At 40.2% G+C, this 21,152-nt stretch overlaps 6 protein-coding genes and 1 long non-coding RNA gene across 8 annotated transcripts; all 7 read left to right on the forward strand.

Moving 5' to 3' along the window:
• Window positions 1-1,074: 1,074 nt before the first annotated feature.
• On the forward strand, window positions 1,075-3,152 carry LOC147792544 (uncharacterized). Its single transcript, XM_087124204.1, has 6 exons — window positions 1,075-1,610; window positions 1,678-1,827; window positions 1,903-2,337; window positions 2,422-2,553; window positions 2,651-2,740; window positions 2,818-3,152. Exons 1-6 carry the CDS (start codon window positions 1,094-1,096, stop codon window positions 3,150-3,152), a joined length of 1,659 nt encoding a protein of 552 aa, XP_086980330.1. The 5' UTR covers window positions 1,075-1,093.
• Window positions 3,153-3,205: 53 nt separating this feature from the next.
• LOC147792545 (uncharacterized) lies at window positions 3,206-4,483 on the forward strand. The gene is made up of 2 exons (XM_087124206.1): window positions 3,206-3,508; window positions 3,594-4,483. The coding sequence occupies exons 1-2, from the start codon at window positions 3,206-3,208 to the stop codon at window positions 4,212-4,214; spliced, it is 924 nt and encodes a 307-aa protein (XP_086980332.1). The 3' UTR covers window positions 4,215-4,483.
• Window positions 4,484-8,717: 4,234 nt separating this feature from the next.
• On the forward strand, window positions 8,718-9,278 carry LOC147792546 (uncharacterized). Its single transcript, XM_087123886.1, has one exon. The coding sequence runs from the start codon at window positions 8,718-8,720 to the stop codon at window positions 9,276-9,278; it is 561 nt and encodes a 186-aa protein (XP_086980012.1).
• Window positions 9,279-9,328: 50 nt separating this feature from the next.
• Window positions 9,329-10,000, forward strand: LOC147792547 (uncharacterized). The gene is made up of 3 exons (XR_015421187.1): window positions 9,329-9,451; window positions 9,527-9,691; window positions 9,778-10,000. It is a non-coding gene; the product is annotated as an uncharacterized LOC147792547 (long non-coding RNA).
• Window positions 10,001-10,528: 528 nt separating this feature from the next.
• Window positions 10,529-11,798, forward strand: LOC147792548 (uncharacterized). The gene is made up of 2 exons (XM_087124205.1): window positions 10,529-10,882; window positions 10,968-11,798. The coding sequence occupies exons 1-2, from the start codon at window positions 10,580-10,582 to the stop codon at window positions 11,661-11,663; spliced, it is 999 nt and encodes a 332-aa protein (XP_086980331.1). The 5' UTR covers window positions 10,529-10,579; the 3' UTR covers window positions 11,664-11,798.
• Window positions 11,799-12,164: 366 nt separating this feature from the next.
• LOC111794857 (uncharacterized) lies at window positions 12,165-15,349 on the forward strand. Of its 2 annotated transcripts, none has more exons than XM_087124202.1 (8): window positions 12,165-12,702; window positions 12,781-12,930; window positions 13,014-13,187; window positions 13,277-13,366; window positions 13,439-13,552; window positions 13,624-13,917; window positions 14,008-14,471; window positions 14,556-15,349. In XM_087124202.1, exons 1-8 carry the CDS (start codon window positions 12,204-12,206, stop codon window positions 15,159-15,161), a joined length of 2,391 nt encoding a protein of 796 aa, XP_086980328.1. In that variant the 5' UTR covers window positions 12,165-12,203; the 3' UTR covers window positions 15,162-15,349. The 2 variants fall into 2 exon arrangements, with proteins under 2 accessions (XP_086980328.1, XP_086980329.1); XM_087124203.1 differs by having other exon boundaries at window positions 14,011-14,471; window positions 14,556-15,348.
• A 219-nt stretch (window positions 15,350-15,568) lies between these two features.
• Window positions 15,569-21,096, forward strand: LOC111794889 (ETO1-like protein 1). The gene is made up of 6 exons (XM_023677069.2): window positions 15,569-15,800; window positions 16,137-16,364; window positions 16,474-18,195; window positions 18,969-19,260; window positions 19,873-20,182; window positions 20,582-21,096. The coding sequence occupies exons 2-6, from the start codon at window positions 16,237-16,239 to the stop codon at window positions 20,800-20,802; spliced, it is 2,673 nt and encodes an 890-aa protein (XP_023532837.2). The 5' UTR covers window positions 15,569-15,800; window positions 16,137-16,236; the 3' UTR covers window positions 20,803-21,096.
• The last annotated feature ends 56 nt before the right edge of the window (window positions 21,097-21,152 follow it).

Genomic DNA, 21,152 nt, shown 5'->3' on the forward strand with positions numbered 1-21,152 from the left:
ATATAAGAATAAGAAAGCAGGTTCACGAGATTTTCTTTACACAAACACCAAGGGAGGGAAATGGGAGGCAGTAGTTAAGAAGTATGAGAAATACCCAGAAGCTCAAGAGTTGAAGCTGACCCGATAAGGCCGCACGGCGCTGCATTTGGCTGTTATTGGCAATCTTCAACAACTTGGCGATGAAGTAAAGTAAAAGCATTTGAAAACTCTCTTTCTATTATAGTTTCTTAAATTATGAACCAACCAAAGAAATAACACTTCCATCACAAAATCCTATGATTAATCATATCATGTTGTTGAAAAACTTTGAACTACTAGGGTTTGCTTCGTGCTCATGAACAAAAGGACCTTAAAAAACAAGCTTATACTATACTATACTATAATATATATTCTTTTTCTTATTTGTAATAATATAAAGATTAAAACCAAGCTTTTAAAAGGGAAGGAATCAAAATGGACATACAAATTTAAACCAAACAAACAATATTTACTAATTAAAGAAGGGAAGAAAACAAGAAAAGAAAAAAAAAAAGAGGGTTGATTATAGGTGTTTATAGAATATTTAATTTTTATTATATATAATTATTATTAATGGACCCCTTTGGTAAAACCAAAGCATCCTTACATGAGACTATCACAAAATTCTTACCTTCAAATCAAAGTCTTAAGATACAGTAGGTGTACTAAGCACACACTCACTCTACTCAAAATGGCATGTCCGTATGTGACAACACTTATACGTTGGACATGTGATAATGAGTAGACGCAAATACAAAACTTTGTTAGGAATAGTCCTTGAATGAAGCCTGTCAATTGTGTTCATTGAAACCTAATTGTGGGTGTTGGAGTGTACACTAGATTAAAGGTGATCGCCACAAAAAAAAAAAAAAATAATAATAAATGAAGTTATTGAAGCTACTAATAATGCTTGTGGCTTAAGGAGAGAATTTTTGGATACCTAAAGCGTTTATCATCTTTGTTTACTACTTCTACAGAATCCCAAGCGCTGTCGGGGATCCTTATTTATAGGAGTAAGGTACATGATAATAAAGGCCATGTGCATCAATTAAACAACAAACTAAGAGCGAAGAGAATGCCGTCTCATGGTAACAATACCCCATTCGCAAGGTTTCGTGAAAACGTGATAACGCGGAATTGGAAGCCAGTGATTGAGGAGTATGAGAACAACCGAGAGGCTCAGAAGCTGAAGCTGAACCAAGAGGGCGACACGGCGCTGCATTGGGCTGTGATGGACAATCAAGAAGAAACAGTGAAAAAACTTGTGGAAAGCGTTAAGAATGACGAAGATAATTACAAGCATATTCTACAGATTAGAAATGAGATGGGAAACAATCCTCTCCACCTTGCCGCAATGATGGGGAGCGTGAAAATGTGCCACGCCATTGCTGATGCCCATGGGGAGTTGGTGCACGTGAGAAACGAATTGGACGAAACGCCTCTGTACTTGGCGGCTGCGTGCGGCAACAAGGACGCCTTTTTTTGCCTTTACTGCTTTTGCGGAGATGACTCAAATACAATCAGAACCAACTGCAGAGTGAAGAACATGGGAGATACCGTGCTACATCAAGCCCTCAGAAACGACCAGTTTGGTGAGCTTTCTTTCCTTACTCCTCTTCCCAAGTGTGAAGTTTAAAATTAATTGCGTTGAGATGGCAGATTTGGCATGTCAATTAATTTACATACACAAGGAGGCTTCGAACTGGAGGAATGAGGCAGGCTTCACCCCTCTCGAAGTTCTAGCCAGTAAGCCAACTTCCTTCAAAAGTGGAAGCCAGATCGAAGGATGGCGGCACATCGTGTATCACTGTGAGTTTTTTCCCCAAAAGTTTATAGTTTTTAAATATAGGTATGGTGGTAACATAGTACAACAAATGTTTTCAGGCTTAATTGTGAATCCACTACAGCCTCGATCAAGTGAGAAGCTGAAGCAAAAGTTTAATCCAAGTATGCCCAAAGCAAAAGAGGCAGCTCCTCCTTCCCCTGTTCCCCAGAGCAAAAGATCAATTGAGAAGCCGAAGCAAGAGTCGGAGCGAAGTATGGAGAAAGCAAAAGAGGCAGCTCCTCCTTCCCCTGTTCCCCAGAGCAAAAGATCAATTGAGAAGCCGAAGCAAGAGTCGGAGCGAAGTATGGAGAAAGCAAAAGAGGCAGCTCCTCCTTCCCCTGTTCCCCAGAGCAAAAGATCAATTGAGAAGCCGAAGCAAGAGTCGGAGCGAAGTATGGAGAAAGCAAAAGAGACAGCTCCTCCTTCCCCTTTTCCGGTTAACTACCAGACATGCATCCACTTTTTTAGGGGGATGAAGGACATAATTTTGAGAGGTGGGTATACGTATTTATCTTAATATATCCTTCTCCTACTAATCTCACAACCTACATAATATTTTCTCCTACCCAAACATACAGTCTGGCATTTCAAATGCCACAACAACAATGACACGAACAATGATGGAGACGAGAAGAAGAGTAATACCAAAAATGATGGAGACAAGAGGACCGGAGACTTGGAAGAACAGAAGCCTCTGAACACTAAATCAGGTTTATGTATACGCAACAAGCTTTACTTACAACTTCAGTTCAACCCTCTCAAACTTATATTCATATGTAACATGACTTTGATTGTTGTTGATGGCAGCCACAGAGCCCCCAACTACATGCTTCCCCGGAGACCATTCCACTTTTTTCCGTATTGCTTTCTCCGCAATCATGATCATTCTTGGATGCGGTGTGTATGTATTATGCATTGCTGAATACAAGTGGAGTTGAGTCTAATTAATGCTGCTTCTCCAAAATTAAATGCAGGAACCAATGAAATCAAAAGGATACGGAAGAAAAAAGAGAAGCACACTTGGGCGGTTCAAGTGATGAACCAACTTCTTGAGTTGGTTAAAGACTATCAATATGGAGACGATGGAAAAAGTCCCATGGATTTCAGATTTCAGAACCAGGAAGAAAAAGAGAAAGATACAGTTCCTTACGACTTTGTAGATGATGTGGTCGGATTCCGTCATTTGGTTGAGGAGGAACCAAAACAATTAGAGGAGCCCAAACAATTCGTGAAGCCCAAACAATCCGTGAAGCCCAAAGATGTAGAAGGTTTGCTACTTTTTTGTTATTTATTTTGTGTTGGTTTGTAGATGTATGATTAATTATATACTAGATTGTGATATGAACAGCAACCGAGTCGGCGATGTTATTAGCAGCAAAGAATGGAGTGGTTGAGATTGTGAAGGGAATGTCCAGTCATATTCCGCTGGCTATCTATGATACTAACAAAGATAAGAAGAATGTGGTGCTGTTGGCTGCGGAGTACAGGCAGCCGGAGGTGTACAGGTTTTTACTCAAGGAAGGAAAAAGGATAGAAAGCCTGTTTCGAGCCGTGGATGATAATGGTAACAGTGCGTTGCATCTGGCAGCCACCTACCCAAAGTCTATGATTTGGCGCATCTCTGGAGCTGCACTGCAGTTGCAATGGGAAATTAAGTGGTATAAGGTAACCAATATATTCTACCATCTTAAAGAGCTGGATTTGATATGATATGATATGATAAATAATAATTGAAAGTGTTGGTGGGCAGTTCATTAAGGAGTCTATGCCACTCTTCTTTTTTAGCCAGTACAACAAGGAGGGAAAAAATGCAGCCACAATCTTCCGTGAAACCCATATGGGTCTGGTGAAAAGCGCTGGAGCGTGGCTGACTAAAACCTCCAAGTCATGCTGTGTGGTGGGTACCCTGATTGTAACCGTGGCTTTTACTTCCGCGGCCAGCATCCCAGGTGGGTTTAACCCCAGCAGCGGCACCCCTTTTCTTGAAACACAGACACCCTTCTTAATCTTCGCCGTCTTTTCCCTCATTGCCCTCTGCCTCTCTTCAACCTCAGTCACCATGTTTCTAGCCATCTTGAGCTACAGGTTTGATACCTATGACTTCAGAACAAACTTGCCTTCCAAACTCTTGATCGGCCTTTTCTTACTTTTCCTTTCCATCATCTCCATGTTGGTTTCATTTTGTGCGGGCCACTACTTTCTTATGCATCGCCACATTCGACACAATATTGCTCTGCTCTACACATTTGTTTGTCTCCCCGTCGCATTCATCTTTCTTCTAGCCAAGTTTCATCTCTACATGGATATGCTGCTCACATTTTTCAAAAAAGTGCCCAGCAGGAGCGCAGCATCGTCCTATTTGATCCGCTAGCACCCCACATTCCTGGGTGGAGGCGGTGCTATCAAGATTTATCCATTTTCAGCGGTGATTGGGTTTGTTCCTGTGCCAGGAACCAAACACAGATATGTTTAATATGTATTTTGAATCCTTCCAAGGGTTGTTTTAAAATATGAAAGATTATGCAGACGACATTAGTTTAGAGATGATCATCTCCCAGGAGAGAGTGTTTAATTTCCTAAACATCTATTTTAAAATGTGTTCTCTCATAGTTTCGTACCACAACAATTATGTTCCTTGGGTATAAGTTTCCAAATTTTCCACCAACTCTTTCCAATCTCTATTGTATAACCTCTGTCGTCCGTTAATCTCCTGCTAGAGAGTTTGTATAATAACCTGTCGTCCGTTAATCTCCTACTAGAGAGTTTGTATGGTAGGCAGACTTCTCCTTTTTCATTAATCTCAAATACACCTTCCTCACGTTTCTAAATTTTTCTAAATTTGAAATTTCGAAACTCGACCAATGAAAATATGTTCATGAATCCACAATCCAAGATTTAGGAGAGTAGTCATCAGAGCATCTTCAGTATATTCTATTGGATATAGAGAATCATGGTCATCTCCAAATGTGTGATTCTACTGTCTTGATTTTGTACAATCAGTTCGAAGGGGCTAGTTTTCTCCATAATTCCAATATGTTAGGTTTGGTCTATTTAAAGAATTTCCTCAATTTTTTTATTTTGATCGGTCACTATTTGGGCACTTTGATTTACTTCTTCCCCTCCCGACGAATCTCCAATTTTACATTTGCACATATTTTTGTTGAGAACTACGTTTCAAATTTTGTCAAACTTCAGTTTCTCACATCCTCAGGAACTACTAATCACAACAACAACAATGTCCTCCGACTTGGGTAAAGATGCCTTCAAAATCAATGCGTATAAAGTACACCTTGTTCATAGCCAACCATTTTTCATAATATTTGACAACACCTTCAATAGATCCTATGTTGTATTCTCCTTGATGATGTTTAATACCACGTTTCTGGACAGCGTCAATTTTATCAACTCTAGAGCCTGTCGATCCTTGAACTTCTACTGCTCCATGGTCATGGTATCCGGCTTCACCCCGAACAAGGGTTCGTGAAGATTTTTCTAGTACAAATAGTCTTCAATCTGCATTTTTTCAAAAACTAAAATCGGATCCATCAAACTTCTCAATTTCAATTTTTGAGTTTTCCATCTTTACACTTCGTGGTGAATATCTCCGAGCTCTGATACAAGCTGTTAAGATTTGTCATGACCCAATATTTTACTATTAGCCGTGACTTAAAACGACAACATGAATGTAAAGAAAATCGTTGAAAATGCATCAAGGCGAAATCATTTATTCCAAGTAAAAGAAATTGCAATACAAAGGTTCAACCAATTAAAAGTTTTGGAAACAAAATACGAGAATTCAAATACAAAAGAAAAGACTAGACTGACGCCCCGGGTTATGCATTCCTCTATGACAATCCACCTCTCTGATCACGCCCTATCTTGACCCAATGCCTCACGCACCTGAAAAAAAGATATAGTAGGGATGAGTACAAAATTATACTCAGTAAGCCACCTACTTGTAGGCTCTCGTCACATCCTAAGCTTAATAGACAAACATGGGATTCTCATTGGCTCTATGGTGTCTGGTTCTAATCTTAGCCCCTTGAGAGTTCTATGGTTCTCCATCCTTTCATTTGATACCTAAAAGTTTCTTATGCCAAGTTGTAATGATCGATGTCTCTCTATGAGGCGCTACCTCTGCATGGCTACTGAAACCTACATGGTATCTTGCCTAGGGGTGTGTTGAGTACCTCCTAAGCCCATAATAGTCTCCCTACAAGGGGCGCGACCCAACCCGTTCCCATGCAGCTAATGGATTGTATGACGTGGGGACACATTTCCTGTGCGAAATGGTTAGGAGAAGTAAGAACTGATAAGGAACCCCTGGTCCTCCCACGAAGCTATGAATACCATTCACACAACTAGCAGCTTAAGAACACTCCTAAGATACTCGCCGTGGTGATCTGCTAGGCTCCTAGGGACGGGATTAATCTAAGCTAAGTGACTTGTCCCTCTGTTTCATGGATCCCTAGGCTTATCATTGTAACGCTTCCTAAACATTATCAAGGTGGTGCAAACATCAAGAACTAGATACATTATACACCGTTTATACAAAATAGGCAATCGTGCTCAACGGGGCGATAACATCCATCAACACCCGGAATGCAGAGTTTACAATTTTCCCTTCCTCCTTTTAATATGCATAAGCAAATACATATTAAGCAGAAGCATTAAACATGGTTAACTTTTCATAGTATATATACTTTGCCACCTAAGCTCATAACATGGAAAAATCTAGTCAACTAAGGAAATTAATCTAGCATGCATACCGAAGCGTTTCCTACAAGTATTTCTTCCTAAGTTCCGTGTGGTGACTTACATGGTTGACGCGTGCCCTTTCGCTAGTGCTTCTAAGCAAGTAGGGTATCCAAAACTATTGATTTTCCTCAATTAGGTCTTTATTCACGTAAAAATATTGTTAGAATTGGAATTGAGACAAAAATCGGACAAACAGAAGTCGAACGGGTCGAAAAGAACCTTACACGCACTGGCCATGCGCCCTCACGCACCGGGAAGGAGGCTAGTAGCAGGCGGACGCGTGAGTACCACGCGCGGGTTGCTTCTGCATAGTTGCGGGTCAGACGCTCCAGTTCGGGTCGATGATTTGGCTTGCTCAAGTGGATCTCAAGTTGGTTTGGCCAACGAGTTGCGGGTCGGGTCGAATCTACTCACAGATCTGGAATCGGGTAGGGCACGTAGGCGACGCGTGTCGTCGTTTAGCTGGGTCGCGTTGCTCCAGCCGCAGTCCAATGCGTAGCTCCAGCCAATGCCTGACGCGTGTCACAACCTCACCATGCCGCGCTTCATCGGTTGCCAGTTGACACGTGGCTGCCGGAAAAATCCTCCTCCCCTCCTATCAAACGAAAACGATGGATTGATGAGTTTTCTTTAATCTTAACATTTTCGATCTACAACTCGAATCAACACGATTCGTTTTGCAAAGTTGTAGATCGTAATACCATCTACGCCCTAGTACTTTTTATCGTTCTTGGGGGAGCTCTAACCTTTGCCTTTTCGACCTAAGTTTCTTCACGAAATCAGTGGAAGATGTTAGGTTATGGAGCCTGGTGATTATTTATAGCTTAGTCAAAGTTATACATGGTAAAGTTATATATGGTAAATGACATATAAAAGTAAATTGTCATACTAAATAGTTATAAAATTATAGTAGGATATACTGTAGATAGTTATATAGAATATGGTTATATCTGGTAAAGCTATATATATATATAGTAAGCTGAACCATATATAAATCTATTTAGCAAGAGCGAAAATTACTTTCTATATTCTCTGTATTCTCTCCTACTTACTTATTGAACAAATCTGTAGTTATCAATATAAAACCTTTAACCAATATTCTTCTTGCATTTTCTCTTTAGTTGTGTTCATCTAGAACAAAAGAGAGTAAATGGAAGGAGAAATATTTGCGATGAAATAAAGTAAAATCAATTGAAAACTCTTTTTCTTTAGTTTCTTAAATTATCAACCAACTAGAGTGCTACAGGAAGATCCTTCCAAAATGGGTCACTCAAAAATAACACTTTTATCACAAAATCGGATGATTAATCATATCATGTTGTTGAAAAACTTTGAACTACTAGGGTTTGCTTCGTGCTCATGAACAAAAGGACCTTAAAAAACAAGCTTATACTATACTATACTATAATATATATTCTTTTTCTTATTTGTAATAATATAAAGATTAAAACCAAGCTTTTAAAAGGGAAGGAATCAAAATGGACATACAAATTTAAACCAAACAAACAATATTTACTAATTAAAGAAGGGAAGAAAACAAGAAAAGAAAAAAAAAAAGAGGGTTGATTATAGGTGTTTATAGAATATTTAATTTTTATTATATATAATTATTATTAATGGACCCCTTTGGTAAAACCAAAGCATCCTTACATGAGACTATCACAAAATTCTTACCTTCAAATCAAAGTCTTAAGATACAGTAGGTGTACTAAGCACACACTCACTCTACTCAAAATGGCATGTCCGTATGTGACAACACTTGGACGTTGGACATGTGATAATGAGTAGACGCAAATACAAAACTTTGTTAGGAATAGTCCTTGAATGAAGCGTGCGTTCATTGAAACCTAATTGTGGGTGTTGGAGTGTACGCTAGATTAAAGTTGATCGCAAAAAAAAAAATAAAAAAAATAAAATATATATATGAAGTTATTGAAGCTACTAATAATGGTTGTGGCTTAAGGAGAGAATTTTTGGATACCTAAAGCGTTTATCATCTTTGTTTACTACTTTTACAGAATCCCAAGCGCTGTCGGGGATCCTTATTTATAGGAGTAAGGTACATGATAATAAAGGCCATGTGCATCAATTAAACAACAAACTAAGAGCGAAGAGAATGTCGTCTCATGGTGACAATACCCCATTGGCAAGGCTTCGTGAAAACGCGATGACGCGGAATTGGAAGCCAGTGATTGAGGCGTATGAGAAAACCCGAGAGGCTCAGAAGCTGAAGCTGAACCAAGAGGGCGACACGGCGCTGCATTTGGCTGTGATTGACAATCAAGAAGAAACAGTGGAAAAACTTGTGGAAAGCGTTAAGAAAGACGAAGATAATTACAAGCATATTCTACAGATTAGAAATGAGAGGGGAAACAATCCTCTCCACCTTGCCGCAATGATGGGGAGCATGAAAATGTGCCACGCCATTGCTGATGCCCATGGGGGGTTGGTGCAAGTGAGAAACGAATTGGACGAAACGCCTCTGTACTTGGCGGCTGGGTGCGGCAACAAGGACGCCTTTTTTTACCTTTACTTCCTTTGCGGAGAGGACTCATCTCAAATCGAAACCAACTGCAGAGTGAACATAACGGGAGACACCGTGCTACATCACGCCCTCAGAAACGACCAGTTTGGTGAGCTTTCTTTCCTTACTCCTCTTCCCAAGTGTGAAGTTTAAAATTAATTGCGTTGAGATGGCAGATTTGGCATGTCAATTAATTTACATACACAAGGAGGCTTCGAACTGGAGGAATGAGGCAGGCTTCACCCCTCTCGAAGTTCTAGCCAGTAAGCCAACTTCCTTCAAAAGTGGAAGCCACATCAAAGGATTGCAGCGCATCATCTATCACCGTGAGTTTTTTCACCAAAAGTTTATAGTTTTTAAATATAGGTATGGTGGTAACATAGTACTACAAATGTTTTCAGGCTCATTTGTGAAACCACTACAGCCTCGATCAATTGAGAAGCTGAAGCAAGAGTCGGAGCGAAGTATGGAGAAAGCAAAAGAGACAGCTCCTCCTTCCCCTTTTCCGGTTAACTACCAGACATGCATCCACTTTTTTAGGGGGATGAAGGATGTATTTTTGAGAGGTGGGTATACGTGTATTTATCTTAATATATCCTTCTCCTACTAATCTCACAACCTACATAATATTTTCTCCTACCCAAACATACAGTCTGGCATTTCAAATGCCACAACAACAATGACACGAACAATGATGGAGACGAGAAGAAGAGTAATACCAAAAATGATGGAGACAAGAGGACCGGAGACTTGGAAGAACAGAAGCCTCTGAACACTAAATCAGGTTTATGTATACGCAACAAGCTTTACAACTTCAGCTCAACCCTCTCAAACTATATTCATATGTAACATAACATTCATTGTTGTTGATGGCAGCCACAAACTTCCCCGTAAACTACACCACTTGCATCGATTTTTTTCATATTGCTTTCTCGGCCATCATGATCATTTTTGGATGCGGTATGTATTAGGCATTGCTGAATACAAGTGGGGTTGAGTCTAATTAATGCTGCTTCTCCAAAATTAAATGCAGGAACCGATGAAATCAAAAGGATACGGAAGGAAAAAGAGAAGCACACTTGGGCGGTTCAAGTGATGAACCAACTTTTTGATTTGGGTAAAGACTATGTATATGGAGACGATGGAAAAAGTCCCATGGATTTCAGATTTCAGAACCAGGAAGAAAAAGAGAAAGATACAGTTCCTTACGACCTTGTAGATGATGTGGTCGGATTCCGTCATTTGGTTGAGGAACCAAAACAATTAGAGGAGCCCAAACAATTCGTGAAGCCCAAACAATTCGTGAAGCCCAAACAATTCGTGAAGCCCAAACAATCCGTGAAGCCCAAAGATGTAGAAGGTTTGCTACTTTTTTGTTATTTATTTTGTGTTGGTTTGTAGATGTATGATTAATTATATACTAGATTGTGATATGAACAGCAACCGAGTCGGCGATGTTATTAGCAGCAAAGAATGGAGTGATTGAGATTGTGAAGGAAATGTCCAGACGTTTTCCGCTGGCTATCTATGATACTAACAAAGATAAGAAGAATGTGGTGCTGTTGGCTGCGGAGTACAGGCAGCCGGAGGTGTACAGGTTTTTACTCAAGGAAGGAAAAAGGATAGAAAGCCTGTTTCGAGCGGTGGATCATAAGGGCAACAGCGCCTTACATCTCGCAGCAACCGCCAGAGATCCAAAGCTTTGGCGCATCACTGGAGATGCATTACAGTTGCAGTGGGAAGTTAAGTGGTATAAAGTAAGTATTCACAATACATATATACAGAGCCTTTTCTATTAAGGAAAAAAAAAATGACAAGTGATTGAATGGAAATTTTTTGCAGTACGTGAAGGAGTCTGTGCCACTCCATGTGTTTCCCCACTGGAACAAGGAAGGAAAAACTCCAAATGTAATCTTCCAGGAAACCCACAAGGAACTTGCGACAAAGGGTGGAAAGTGGCTTTACGATACCTCGGATTCATTCACTTTGGTGGCGACTCTGATTGCAACAGTAGCTTTTGCAACCGCAGTAACCATCCCAGGCGGCAACGACGAGAATGGTGGTGCAATACTTGGACAGGAGCTAGGGTTTTCAATCTTCTCCTACTCTTCCCTAATTGCTCTCTTCCTCTCTTCAACCTCAGTCATCATGTTTCTAGCCATCATGACCTCCAGGTTCAATATCAAAGACTTCGGGTTAGTGTTGCCCTGGAAATTGCTGATCGGCTTGTGCTGCCTCTACTTTTCCATCATCGCCATGTTGGTTTCCTTCTGTGCGGGGCACTACTTTCTGATCATCAACCGTCTTCGCAACGAAGCCATTCTGCTGTATTCACTTACTTTCATCCCTGTGGCAGTGATCTTCGCTGTTGTGCAGCTTCCTCTCTACTTCGATTTGATGCAGACTCTTCTCCAAACTGTGCCTACAAGAAGCGCCGAAGTGGTGCTACGCGATTTGATGCACAGTAGTAAAGCAAACGAAGAACTTGATGACGATGTTGAAAATGGGTCAACAGATATGTCGGAAACAGACGACTAAAGCCGAAAAAACAACTTGAGGAGAGATTGTTTGGAACAAGTAAAAGCACCTGTGCTTTTTTGAATTCTGTTTGTCGGATCTAAACTAATTCCATTAATAGCTCACATATCATTTGTGTTTAAATTTTATTATTGAATGAAGGATTGGTGTTTTGAATGAATTTAGTGATGTGTTTCCTTTTTGTGGAGTTGTTTCAGAGATTAATGATTTTTTTTTTTTTTTTTTTTTTTTAATTTTTTTTTTTATATATATATATATAATATATGTACACACACACTCTTGGTATCTTATGTTTTGGATATAAAATAAGAGTACACCTTGTTTGAATACAAAGAAAAGGAAAAAGAAAAAGAAAAATCAATCATTGTTACATTTACAAATAAAAAAGAAGGCAAACCCAAAGTAATGGAAGATTCAAAACTTGATGCTCAAGCACAATGAAAACCCACCTCTTTCCCTTGGTTTCACACACACAAAAAAAAAAAAAAAAAAAAAAAAAAAAGTATTTACGAGAGCGTTGGGAGAAGAAACAGCAAAGAAATGGAGATAGAAAGGTTGAAGAAATTTGTGTTCGAAAACGCCATGAAAGGAAGATGGGAAGAAGTGGTGGAGAAGTACTCCACGGATGCAAGAGCTCGCGGTCTGAAAATCACGAAGCGAGGGGACACGGCGCTGCACGTGGCAGTGAGCGACGGCCAAGTTGGCGTAGTGGAAAAACTGGTCACCATAATAATCTCAGAGGACAAAGGCAACACCAAGAAAGTGCTTGAAATGGGAAACGACAGAGGCAATACCGCGCTTCACATTGCGGCTACGCTTGGGAATGTGAAGATGTGTTACGACATAGCGTCGGTTGAGGCTTCCTTGGTGGGAATTCGAAACCAGGAGGGCGAGACACCGCTCTTCTTGGCGGCTCTGCATGGCAACAAAGATGCTTTCCTTTGCCTCGACGCCTTCTGCACCTGCACCATCGACCACTGTCGAAGATCCAACGACGGCCACACCATTCTTCATTGCGCCATTTTGGGTGATTTCTTTGGTCAGTTTTCTCTATTCATTCCCTCTCTTTCTTGTATATATGTGAGACGCTGTTTATTTATTTTGATTAAATGAACAGACCTGGCAGTTCATATCATAGAGCTGTACAAGGAACTGGTGGAGTTTGTGAATGTCGAAGGTTTTACTCCACTCCATCTTCTTGCCACCAAGCCTTCCGCTTTCAAGAGTGGAACTCACTTGGGAAGATGGAAGATGATCGTTTATCACTGTAACTCTTTCTATACCGATACTTCCAAATATGCCTTACTTCCGCAACAGCTAAAGTGCGCTTAAAATTCAATTTTATATCAGGTATCTTTGTGGACCAAATAAAGGTGGAACCACACTCATTTCGCCACGCTCTACCCAAGAAGCCACTATCACTGCACCAGCGACCCTCGTATCCAAACCATCACAAGTGTTATCCACCCAACTACAACACATGCGCCCACTTCTTCAGTTTTCTGTGGAAAGGAATTGGAATGGGTCAAGCTTCTGTCTTGGGTCATGTCTTACAGCCTAAGCAATTATTAACATTTACTATATAATTCACTCTTCGCCCTTTTTCTTTGTAGTGTTCACTGTGGGGACAACAAACAAAAAACCCAACAGCACCACAGATGCAGATGCAGATGCAGATGCAGAGAATCCTCCTCAACAAAAAGGTTGTTTGAAGTAACCATCAATATATATATATATTATTACAGATGCATGTCTTGAATTCTCGTGAATTACAGGGCATGATTCAATGGTCAAACATCATGAGCTCCCAATTCTCCCCCAAAATTATGCCACATGTTTCAACTTTCTGAAAATGGCTTCCAAGGCAGTGCTCATAGTGATGGGGCTAGGTAGTCTGAAACCCACCATTAACTATTCTCATCTTCATTAACAAGTGTATTAATGGAACTTTGTGTGGAAGGCTCTGCACAAATAAAAAAGATTCAGGAGAAGAAGGAGAAGCACACTTGGGCTGTCCAAGTTATGAACCAACTTCTACAGTGTGCTTCAATGTATGAATATGATGACAATGGAGGTTCACCTATGGGAGCCAAAGAAGAGGCAGAAGAAGAAGAAACACAGCCTTATCACTTCGCCAACGGCAGTGTCACCTTCGATGATTACAACATCTCTGGACATCCAACCCATCATCTTCAACCTCCCACGGATTCTCCCCAACAACCAAACATGCCGTCCCCCGAGGAGATTAATGACGGTATACAATAATATTTGTAGCTTCTTTCAAACAACTCAGTAAAAACGAATGTTGAATAGCTGATGTGGATGGATTTTGTGTTGGTGGTAGCAGAAGAGAAAGAAGAAGGAACAAACATTGTTATAGAATCGAATGGTGGCTTGGTTGATAAAATCCACAAACATATTCCTCCAACTATTGGAGACAAGAAGAACAACAAGAAAGTGGTTACCACAGCTGCAGCAGCGGCAGGGAGAACAACAGAGACGCCTGTGTTGGTTGCAGCAAAGAATGGTGTGGTGGAGATGGTGGAGAAAATCCTCCATCTATTTCCTGTGGCCATCCATGATCTAAACGCGGATGGGAAGAACATTGTGTTGTTGGCTGTGGAGAATAGGCATCCTCACGTCTACCAACTATTGGTGGAGAAAAATATTGTGAAACAGAGTGCCTTTCGAGTTGTGGATTCTCAAGGCAACAGCGCGCTGCACCTTGCAGCAAAGCTGGGAGATCATAAGCCTTGGCTCATCCCCGGAGCTGCCTTGCAAATGCAATGGGAACTTAAATGGTATCAGGTAATTTCGGGGGCTTTTAAGTACTTATTTATAACCATTCTGCTCCACTTCCTTTAACCAGTGTTACCACGATTGTGATGATAGTATGTGAAGGGATCGATGCCCCCAAACTTTTTCCCCCACTATAACAAGGACCGAAAGACTGCAAGACTTATCTTATCCGAGACCCATACTGAGCTGGTGGAAAACGGGGGGAAGTGGCTTACAAGCACCTCGGAGTCCTGCTCTTTGGTGGCTGCCCTGATTGCAACCGTCGCTTTCGCCACCGCCGCCACCGTCCCGGGTGGGAACGATCCAAAAGGCACGCCATTGCTCCACGGGCAACCCACCTTCAACGTATTTGCGATCGCGTCTCTGATTGCACTCTCTTGCTCGGTGACGGCATTGGTGATGTTTCTGTCCATCTTGACGTCGAGGTTCCAAGAAAAGGACTTCGGAGGCAATCTGCCGAGGAAGCTTCTGGTGGGTTTATCGTCCCTTTTCGTGTCGATTGCAGCAATGCTGGTTTCGTTTTGTGCGGGGCATTACTTTGTGCTGAGTGAAAAGCTTCAATATGCTGCATTGCCAGTGTACGCTGTGACTTGCTTGCCAGTCACATTGTTTGCAATTGCACAGTTTCCTCTATATATGGATCTGGTGTGGGCTACTGTGAAGACTGTCCCTCAGAGGAGTTATTCCGTCGTCACCTAGACCTACACCCACTTAATAATTGTTTCCATGTGCTCACTCATACATTGTATCAGCATGCTTTCCCCGCAATTTTTAAAATTTTATTATCAATAATACCTTATATGTATGTATAGTGATGGAAGGAAGAAGAATAAAAATAAATAATTGAAATATAAAAAAGATGAGGACCAGATTGGCAACAGGACAAAATCTCTGAAAAAACGACGGCGTTTTAGCAATGCCTTCGCCTTTGTCAGGGTTGGGACATTCCGGCGGTTAAAAAAGAAAAGGGTTTTGTCTAAATTTTGATTATTTATTTACCTCTTTTTTTTTTTTTTTTTTTTTTTTCCCCTAACGAAAAGAAAACAGTGGCTGCAATCTTTTCTGGACTTCCAACGGAAAGAACGTGAGAAAGGAAGACAAAAAGAAGACAACTTTCCTTTTCACCAAACGCGAATAAAAAAATAAATAAATAAAAAACAAAGGCTCAAAAGATGTTCGAGGCTAAAATTTTCGTTTTCGCCCCATTCAATTTCATCTTCACGATTCCAGAGCTCACCTTGTAATCTCCGATTTTTCCACATCTATGAAGGACTTGGATGGATCATTTTCTGGATTTCTTCATTGCGCTTCTGGGAGAGGGATCTTACATAATTCCCGGTGATTGTTTCGCCCTACTTTTCTTTACATCTTAATCACACTAATCCTTGTTGATTTCTCTTTTCGTTTCTCTGTACTCAAAACGGTGATTCACTGCAATTTTTTATTATCCTTACCGTCTATGCTGGTGACCGTCCCTAAAGACAAGGCTTTTTTTTTTTTCTTTTTTTTTTTCTTCGATTCGTTTTCTTTTCCTTTGGAAGATTCTGAGCTGCTTTTTCGTAGTCCCGAGAATATTTTTGATATGGAGCTTTGAATTGTTGAGCATGAAATTCCCCGACCCGATTAGGTTTTTGCGATCTGACGATTTGTTTTTGTCTGCGATGTATGTTTCAGTATTCTCTCTTATTGGTCCTCGTTAGGTTAGTTCGGTTGGGGAAACGTAGCCATCTGGCATTTTTGGAGATCCGGGAGTCTTGTTGAACTCCCGTGCGCTATGAAGACTTTTTTCCCTTCCGACTCCTGTAAAGAAACGCAGCTCAATGCTTTCTATCCACAGGCTTGGCTCCAGGTTGAGAGAGGGAAATTGTCCAAACTCTCGTTACAATCCTCTTCTTCTTCGATGTAAGCCTGTTTTTTTTTTTTTCTTTTTTTCTTTTTTTCCCGCTATTATTTTGTTGTCTATTATTTATTTCAGCAAATTAATTTCTTTGGATTGATTTTATTGTTGTAGAGAATCTCTTATCAAGGTCCCTGAACCATCAATTCTGCCGTACTTCAAACCTGTTGATTATGTGGAAGTTCTAGCTCAAATTCATGAAGAACTTGAGTCATGTCCCGCCCATGAGAGATCGAATCTCTATTTGCTTCAGTTTCAGGTCTTTAGGGGGCTTGGCGAGGTTAAACTTATGCGAAGAAGTCTTCGTTCTGCTTGGCAGAAAGCTAGTATTGTCCATGAGAAGCTTATATTTGGGGCATGGTTAAAATATGAGAAGCAGGGGGAAGAAATTATTGCTGACCTACTTTCCACTTGTGAAAAATGCGCACAAGAGTTTGGACCGGAAGATATTGCTACCCATTTCCCTGTAGATACTGTGTTAGATGCTGGAAGTGTCTATGACACTTGTGCCGCTGATGGGAACCCAGTATCAAAGCATGTCACTTTTAAAATTAATGATGAGGATATTGTTTGTGATAAACAGAAAATTTCAGGTCTCTCAGCTCCTTTTCATGCTATGCTTAATGGGTCCTTCAGTGAATCAAACCGTGAGGTCATTGATCTGTCTGAAAACAATCTTTCCCCTTCGGGCATGAGGGCTATAAGGGAGTTCAGCAACACAGGGAATTTGGGTGAAGTTTCTCCAGATCTTTTGTTAGAAATATTGATTTTTGCAAATAAATTTTGTTGCGAAAAGCTCAAAGATGCATGTGACAGAAAACTGGCATCTCTTGTATCCTCTAAAGAAGATGCTTTAGAGCTCATGGACTATGCCCTCGAAGAGGACTGCCATATTCTTGCTGCATCATGCCTGCAAACTTTTCTAAATGATCTCCCTGATTGCTTGAGTGATCATCGTGTGGTGGAAATATTTATGATTGCTAATAAAAAACAAAGGTCAATTATGGTGGGTCATGCCTCGTTTGCGCTTTATTGTTTGCTAAGTGAAGTTTCCTTATATCTTGATCCTCAATCTGAGAACACTGCTTGTTTCCTAGAAAGGTTGGTGGAATTTGCTGAAACTGATAGGCAGAGACTTTTTGCTTCTCATCAATTGGGATGTGTGAGGCTCTTGAGGAAAGAGTATGATGAAGCTAAACGTCTGTTTGAGGCTGCTTTTAATGCAGGCCATATTTATTCTGCCGTTGGGCTGGCTAGGTTAAGTCACATAAATGGTAACAAGCAATGGTCCTATGACAAACTGACTTCAGTCATCTCTACTGGTGTCCCGCTTGGTTGGATGTATCAGGAGAGATCATTATATTGCGATGGCAATAAAAGATTGGCAGATCTTGAGAAAGCAACTGGCTTGGACCCAACTCTGACTTATCCCTATATGTTTAGAGCTGCTTCCTTAATGAGGAAACAAGATGTTCATGCAGCTCTTGCCGAAATCAACCGTATTCTTGGATTTAAACTTGCACTTGAATGCTTGGAACTCCGGTTTTGTTTTTACCTTGCTCTTGAAGATTATCAAGCTGCAATCTGTGACATTCAAGCAATTCTTACTCTCTCCCCCGATTATCGGATGTTTGAGGGAAAAGCAGCTGCATCCCAACTCCGAACTCTTGTACGTGAGCATGTTAACAATTGGACAACAGCAGATTGTTGGATTCAGTTGTATGATAGATGGTCTTCAGTTGATGATATCGGGTCTCTGTCTGTAATCTACCAGATGCTTGAGTCTGATGCATCAAAAGGTGTCCTATACTTCAGACAGTCCTTGCTTCTCCTGCGGTATGTCATGTCATTAACCTCAGCCTGTAACTTCTTTTTCGTAGATATTTTTGTTTGGTGTCCAGCAATGATTGGCTGGATGCAACTTTCTATAAGCAATTGTTCGAATAGATGGCCTTATTTTTTCTGATAGGTTAATAGGTCACCTATTTGTGTTGAGGCTGTAGATTACTTTTTTTTCCATTTATTATCGTTGTTGAAAAATTGGACATCGAGCTTTAGAAGGCTTTTGAGCGTTTTTTACATGCTGAAATTAGATTTTTGTTGATTTTTGGGCATATGCTAAAAAAATTCAGATAAGGGCATATGCTGAATTAATAACATATAAACTTCATTGTTAAAACTATGCATGTTGAATGCATGACCAACGACAAAATGAGTATATTATGTATTCAGTATTCAGGCTAGTCATTTCATACGTATACATGCTGGCCTTTTCAAAGCAACGAGATAATGTGTTTTTTCCTTTACCTCGCAATGGTAGAGTGCAAGAACATTATTTGCGCTGCAAATATATTTCTACAGTACATGAATAGGAAATTTAGTCTGTATTACTAGCTACTTCTAATTACTTAAATTCTTTAACTCATTAGTATTGCATTTTATATGTACTTCAACAGAACAAAATTTAAAAGAATCAATATGACAACCCCTTGTCTTGAAACGTTTCCATGTCATTGCATATCCCTTCCTGCTTTGGGCCCCACTTTTGTGAAGTGGGAAAGTAATATTTTCCAAGTGACAGTTGAAGATTGCATTCGTTGAAATTTCAGGTTGAACTGCCCTGAAGCTGCCATGCGGAGTTTACAGTTAGCTCGTCAACATGCATCCAGCGAACATGAGAGACTGGTTTATGAGGGTTGGATTTTGTATGATACTGGTCATTGTGAGGAAGGGCTCCAAAAAGCTGAGGAATCAATTAAAATTAGGAGATCCTTTGAAGCCTTCTTCTTGAAGGCCTATGCGCTGGCTGACTCAAGCCAAGATCCGTCTTGTTCTTCTACAGTTATTTCCCTCCTAGAAGATGCTCTGAAGTGCCCTTCAGATAGGTTGCGCAAAGGTCAGGTACGGTTTTCTCAATAACCTACATATTCAGAATGGATTCCCACCAAATAGTATGATGGTTGAAGGATGAACATCTTTCTATACCACTTGAGATAAATCTGTGAAATGTCTTATTCAATTAACTAGATATCCTTGAAAACCTTGATATCGTTGTGAGAGAGTGGATCTTACTTTAATTATTTACAATTTGATGCTATATCTGTGATTACCCCTCCAGTTCATCATTGCCACTTGGAGACCTTTTCTAGAACTCTAGTCTTTTTAGCTGTTGCCTCTGAATGCTATTTCATTTATCAATTTATAAATTGACCGTTATGTTGGTTGCCAGCCAGAAAATGCTGGAATGACGGTAAGTCTGAAACGTATCAGCAGTGAAGGACTCATATAGATATGTGGAGTATTAATCTGAAAGTTTAATATTTATTGATGGAATTGATACCACATAAAACATTTCTGTGCATTATCTTCCTGACTAACAAAATCAGAAATCACTGAGAATTGAGTGAAGTTGGCGTCTGCGGAATCATCGATGTGATTGGGCAGACTGCCAACTAGTTGTGGCTTGCATTGAAAAAGTCTCTTTAAATAGTTTAACTGGCCATTTCTTTTCAGGCTCTGAACAATCTTGGAAGTGTTTATGTTGACTGTGAGAAGCTAGACTTAGCTGCTGATTGCTACATTAATGCCCTCAAAATCCGTCATACTCGAGCCCATCAAGGTCTTGCTCGGGTTCATTATCTGAGGAATGATAAGGCTGCAGCATATGAGGAGATGACCAAACTAATTGAAAAGGCACGTAATAATGCATCTGCATACGAGAAGAGGTCTGAGTATGGTGACCGTGACTTGACAAAAGCTGATCTAGATATGGTCACTCAATTGGATCCTCTTCGGGTGTACCCATACAGATACCGCGCTGCAGGTTGTTATATCCTTTATTTACCCTTGTTTATTCTGACTGCCTTATACATCAAGCTTTTACAACCACCAATTTATTTGTTGTTAGGATGATGCCTAAGAATAATATTGATGGTATATATTATTGTCTTTGGCCCATCTCATCTTTTTGTGGTAATAGATTGCCATATGATGATGATAATTACTTGAGGAATAGTGAGCCCATAATAGAAGTTGACATAATAAAACATAAAATGTAGAATGGGGAAATGTGATTCTATGTACAAGTTGAATTTCTTTTTCCTTCGGGATCTGCAAATATTGGAAATGTATAGCATTTGATGTTGCTATATGGCCATTGCTAAGGATTTAGCTTTTTTTTTTTTTTTTTTTGTTAACTAAATGATTTGTTCTATGGAAACAGTGTTGATGGATAGCCACAAGGTAAATGAAGCTATTGCCGAACTATCAAGGGCAATAGCGTTCAAAGCAGACCTTCACCTTCTACATCTGCGAGCGGCATTCCATGAGCATACTAATAATGTTTTGGGTGCTCTGCGGGATTGTCGAGCTGCTCTTTCGGTTGACCCAAATCATCAAGAAATGCTGGAGCTTCATAGCCGGGTTAACAGCCACGAACCATGAGTGTAGAATGGGTGACAAAACAAATGTCCAGTTGCAATGCCATCGGCATAATGTATACTAGAGCACGTGTATGTAACGACCATTTCGTAGATTTTTTTCCCCCCGTATTTCAGGTTTTGTAAGTTATAAATCGTTAGATTTTTGGTAATTATAATCAATCATTGTAAAATCATCTGTTTCAATTCCTGTGTTCTCAATGTATTCTGAAGAATCAGTGTAAAGCTGCTTAAACAGTGGGGAAAAAAAACTAAATATTACCAACCATTGAAAAGCAAATGTGGTTATATTTTTTCAGTACGATCTTAATTTCTTGGTGAGATAATACATCCTAACTTAATTTACAGATGATT

The sequence above is a fragment of the Cucurbita pepo genome, chromosome 5 (genome assembly GCF_057944985.1).
Source record: "Cucurbita pepo subsp. pepo isolate OVF chromosome 5, ASM5794498v1, whole genome shotgun sequence".
Classification (NCBI taxonomy): Eukaryota; Viridiplantae; Streptophyta; class Magnoliopsida; order Cucurbitales; family Cucurbitaceae; genus Cucurbita; species Cucurbita pepo.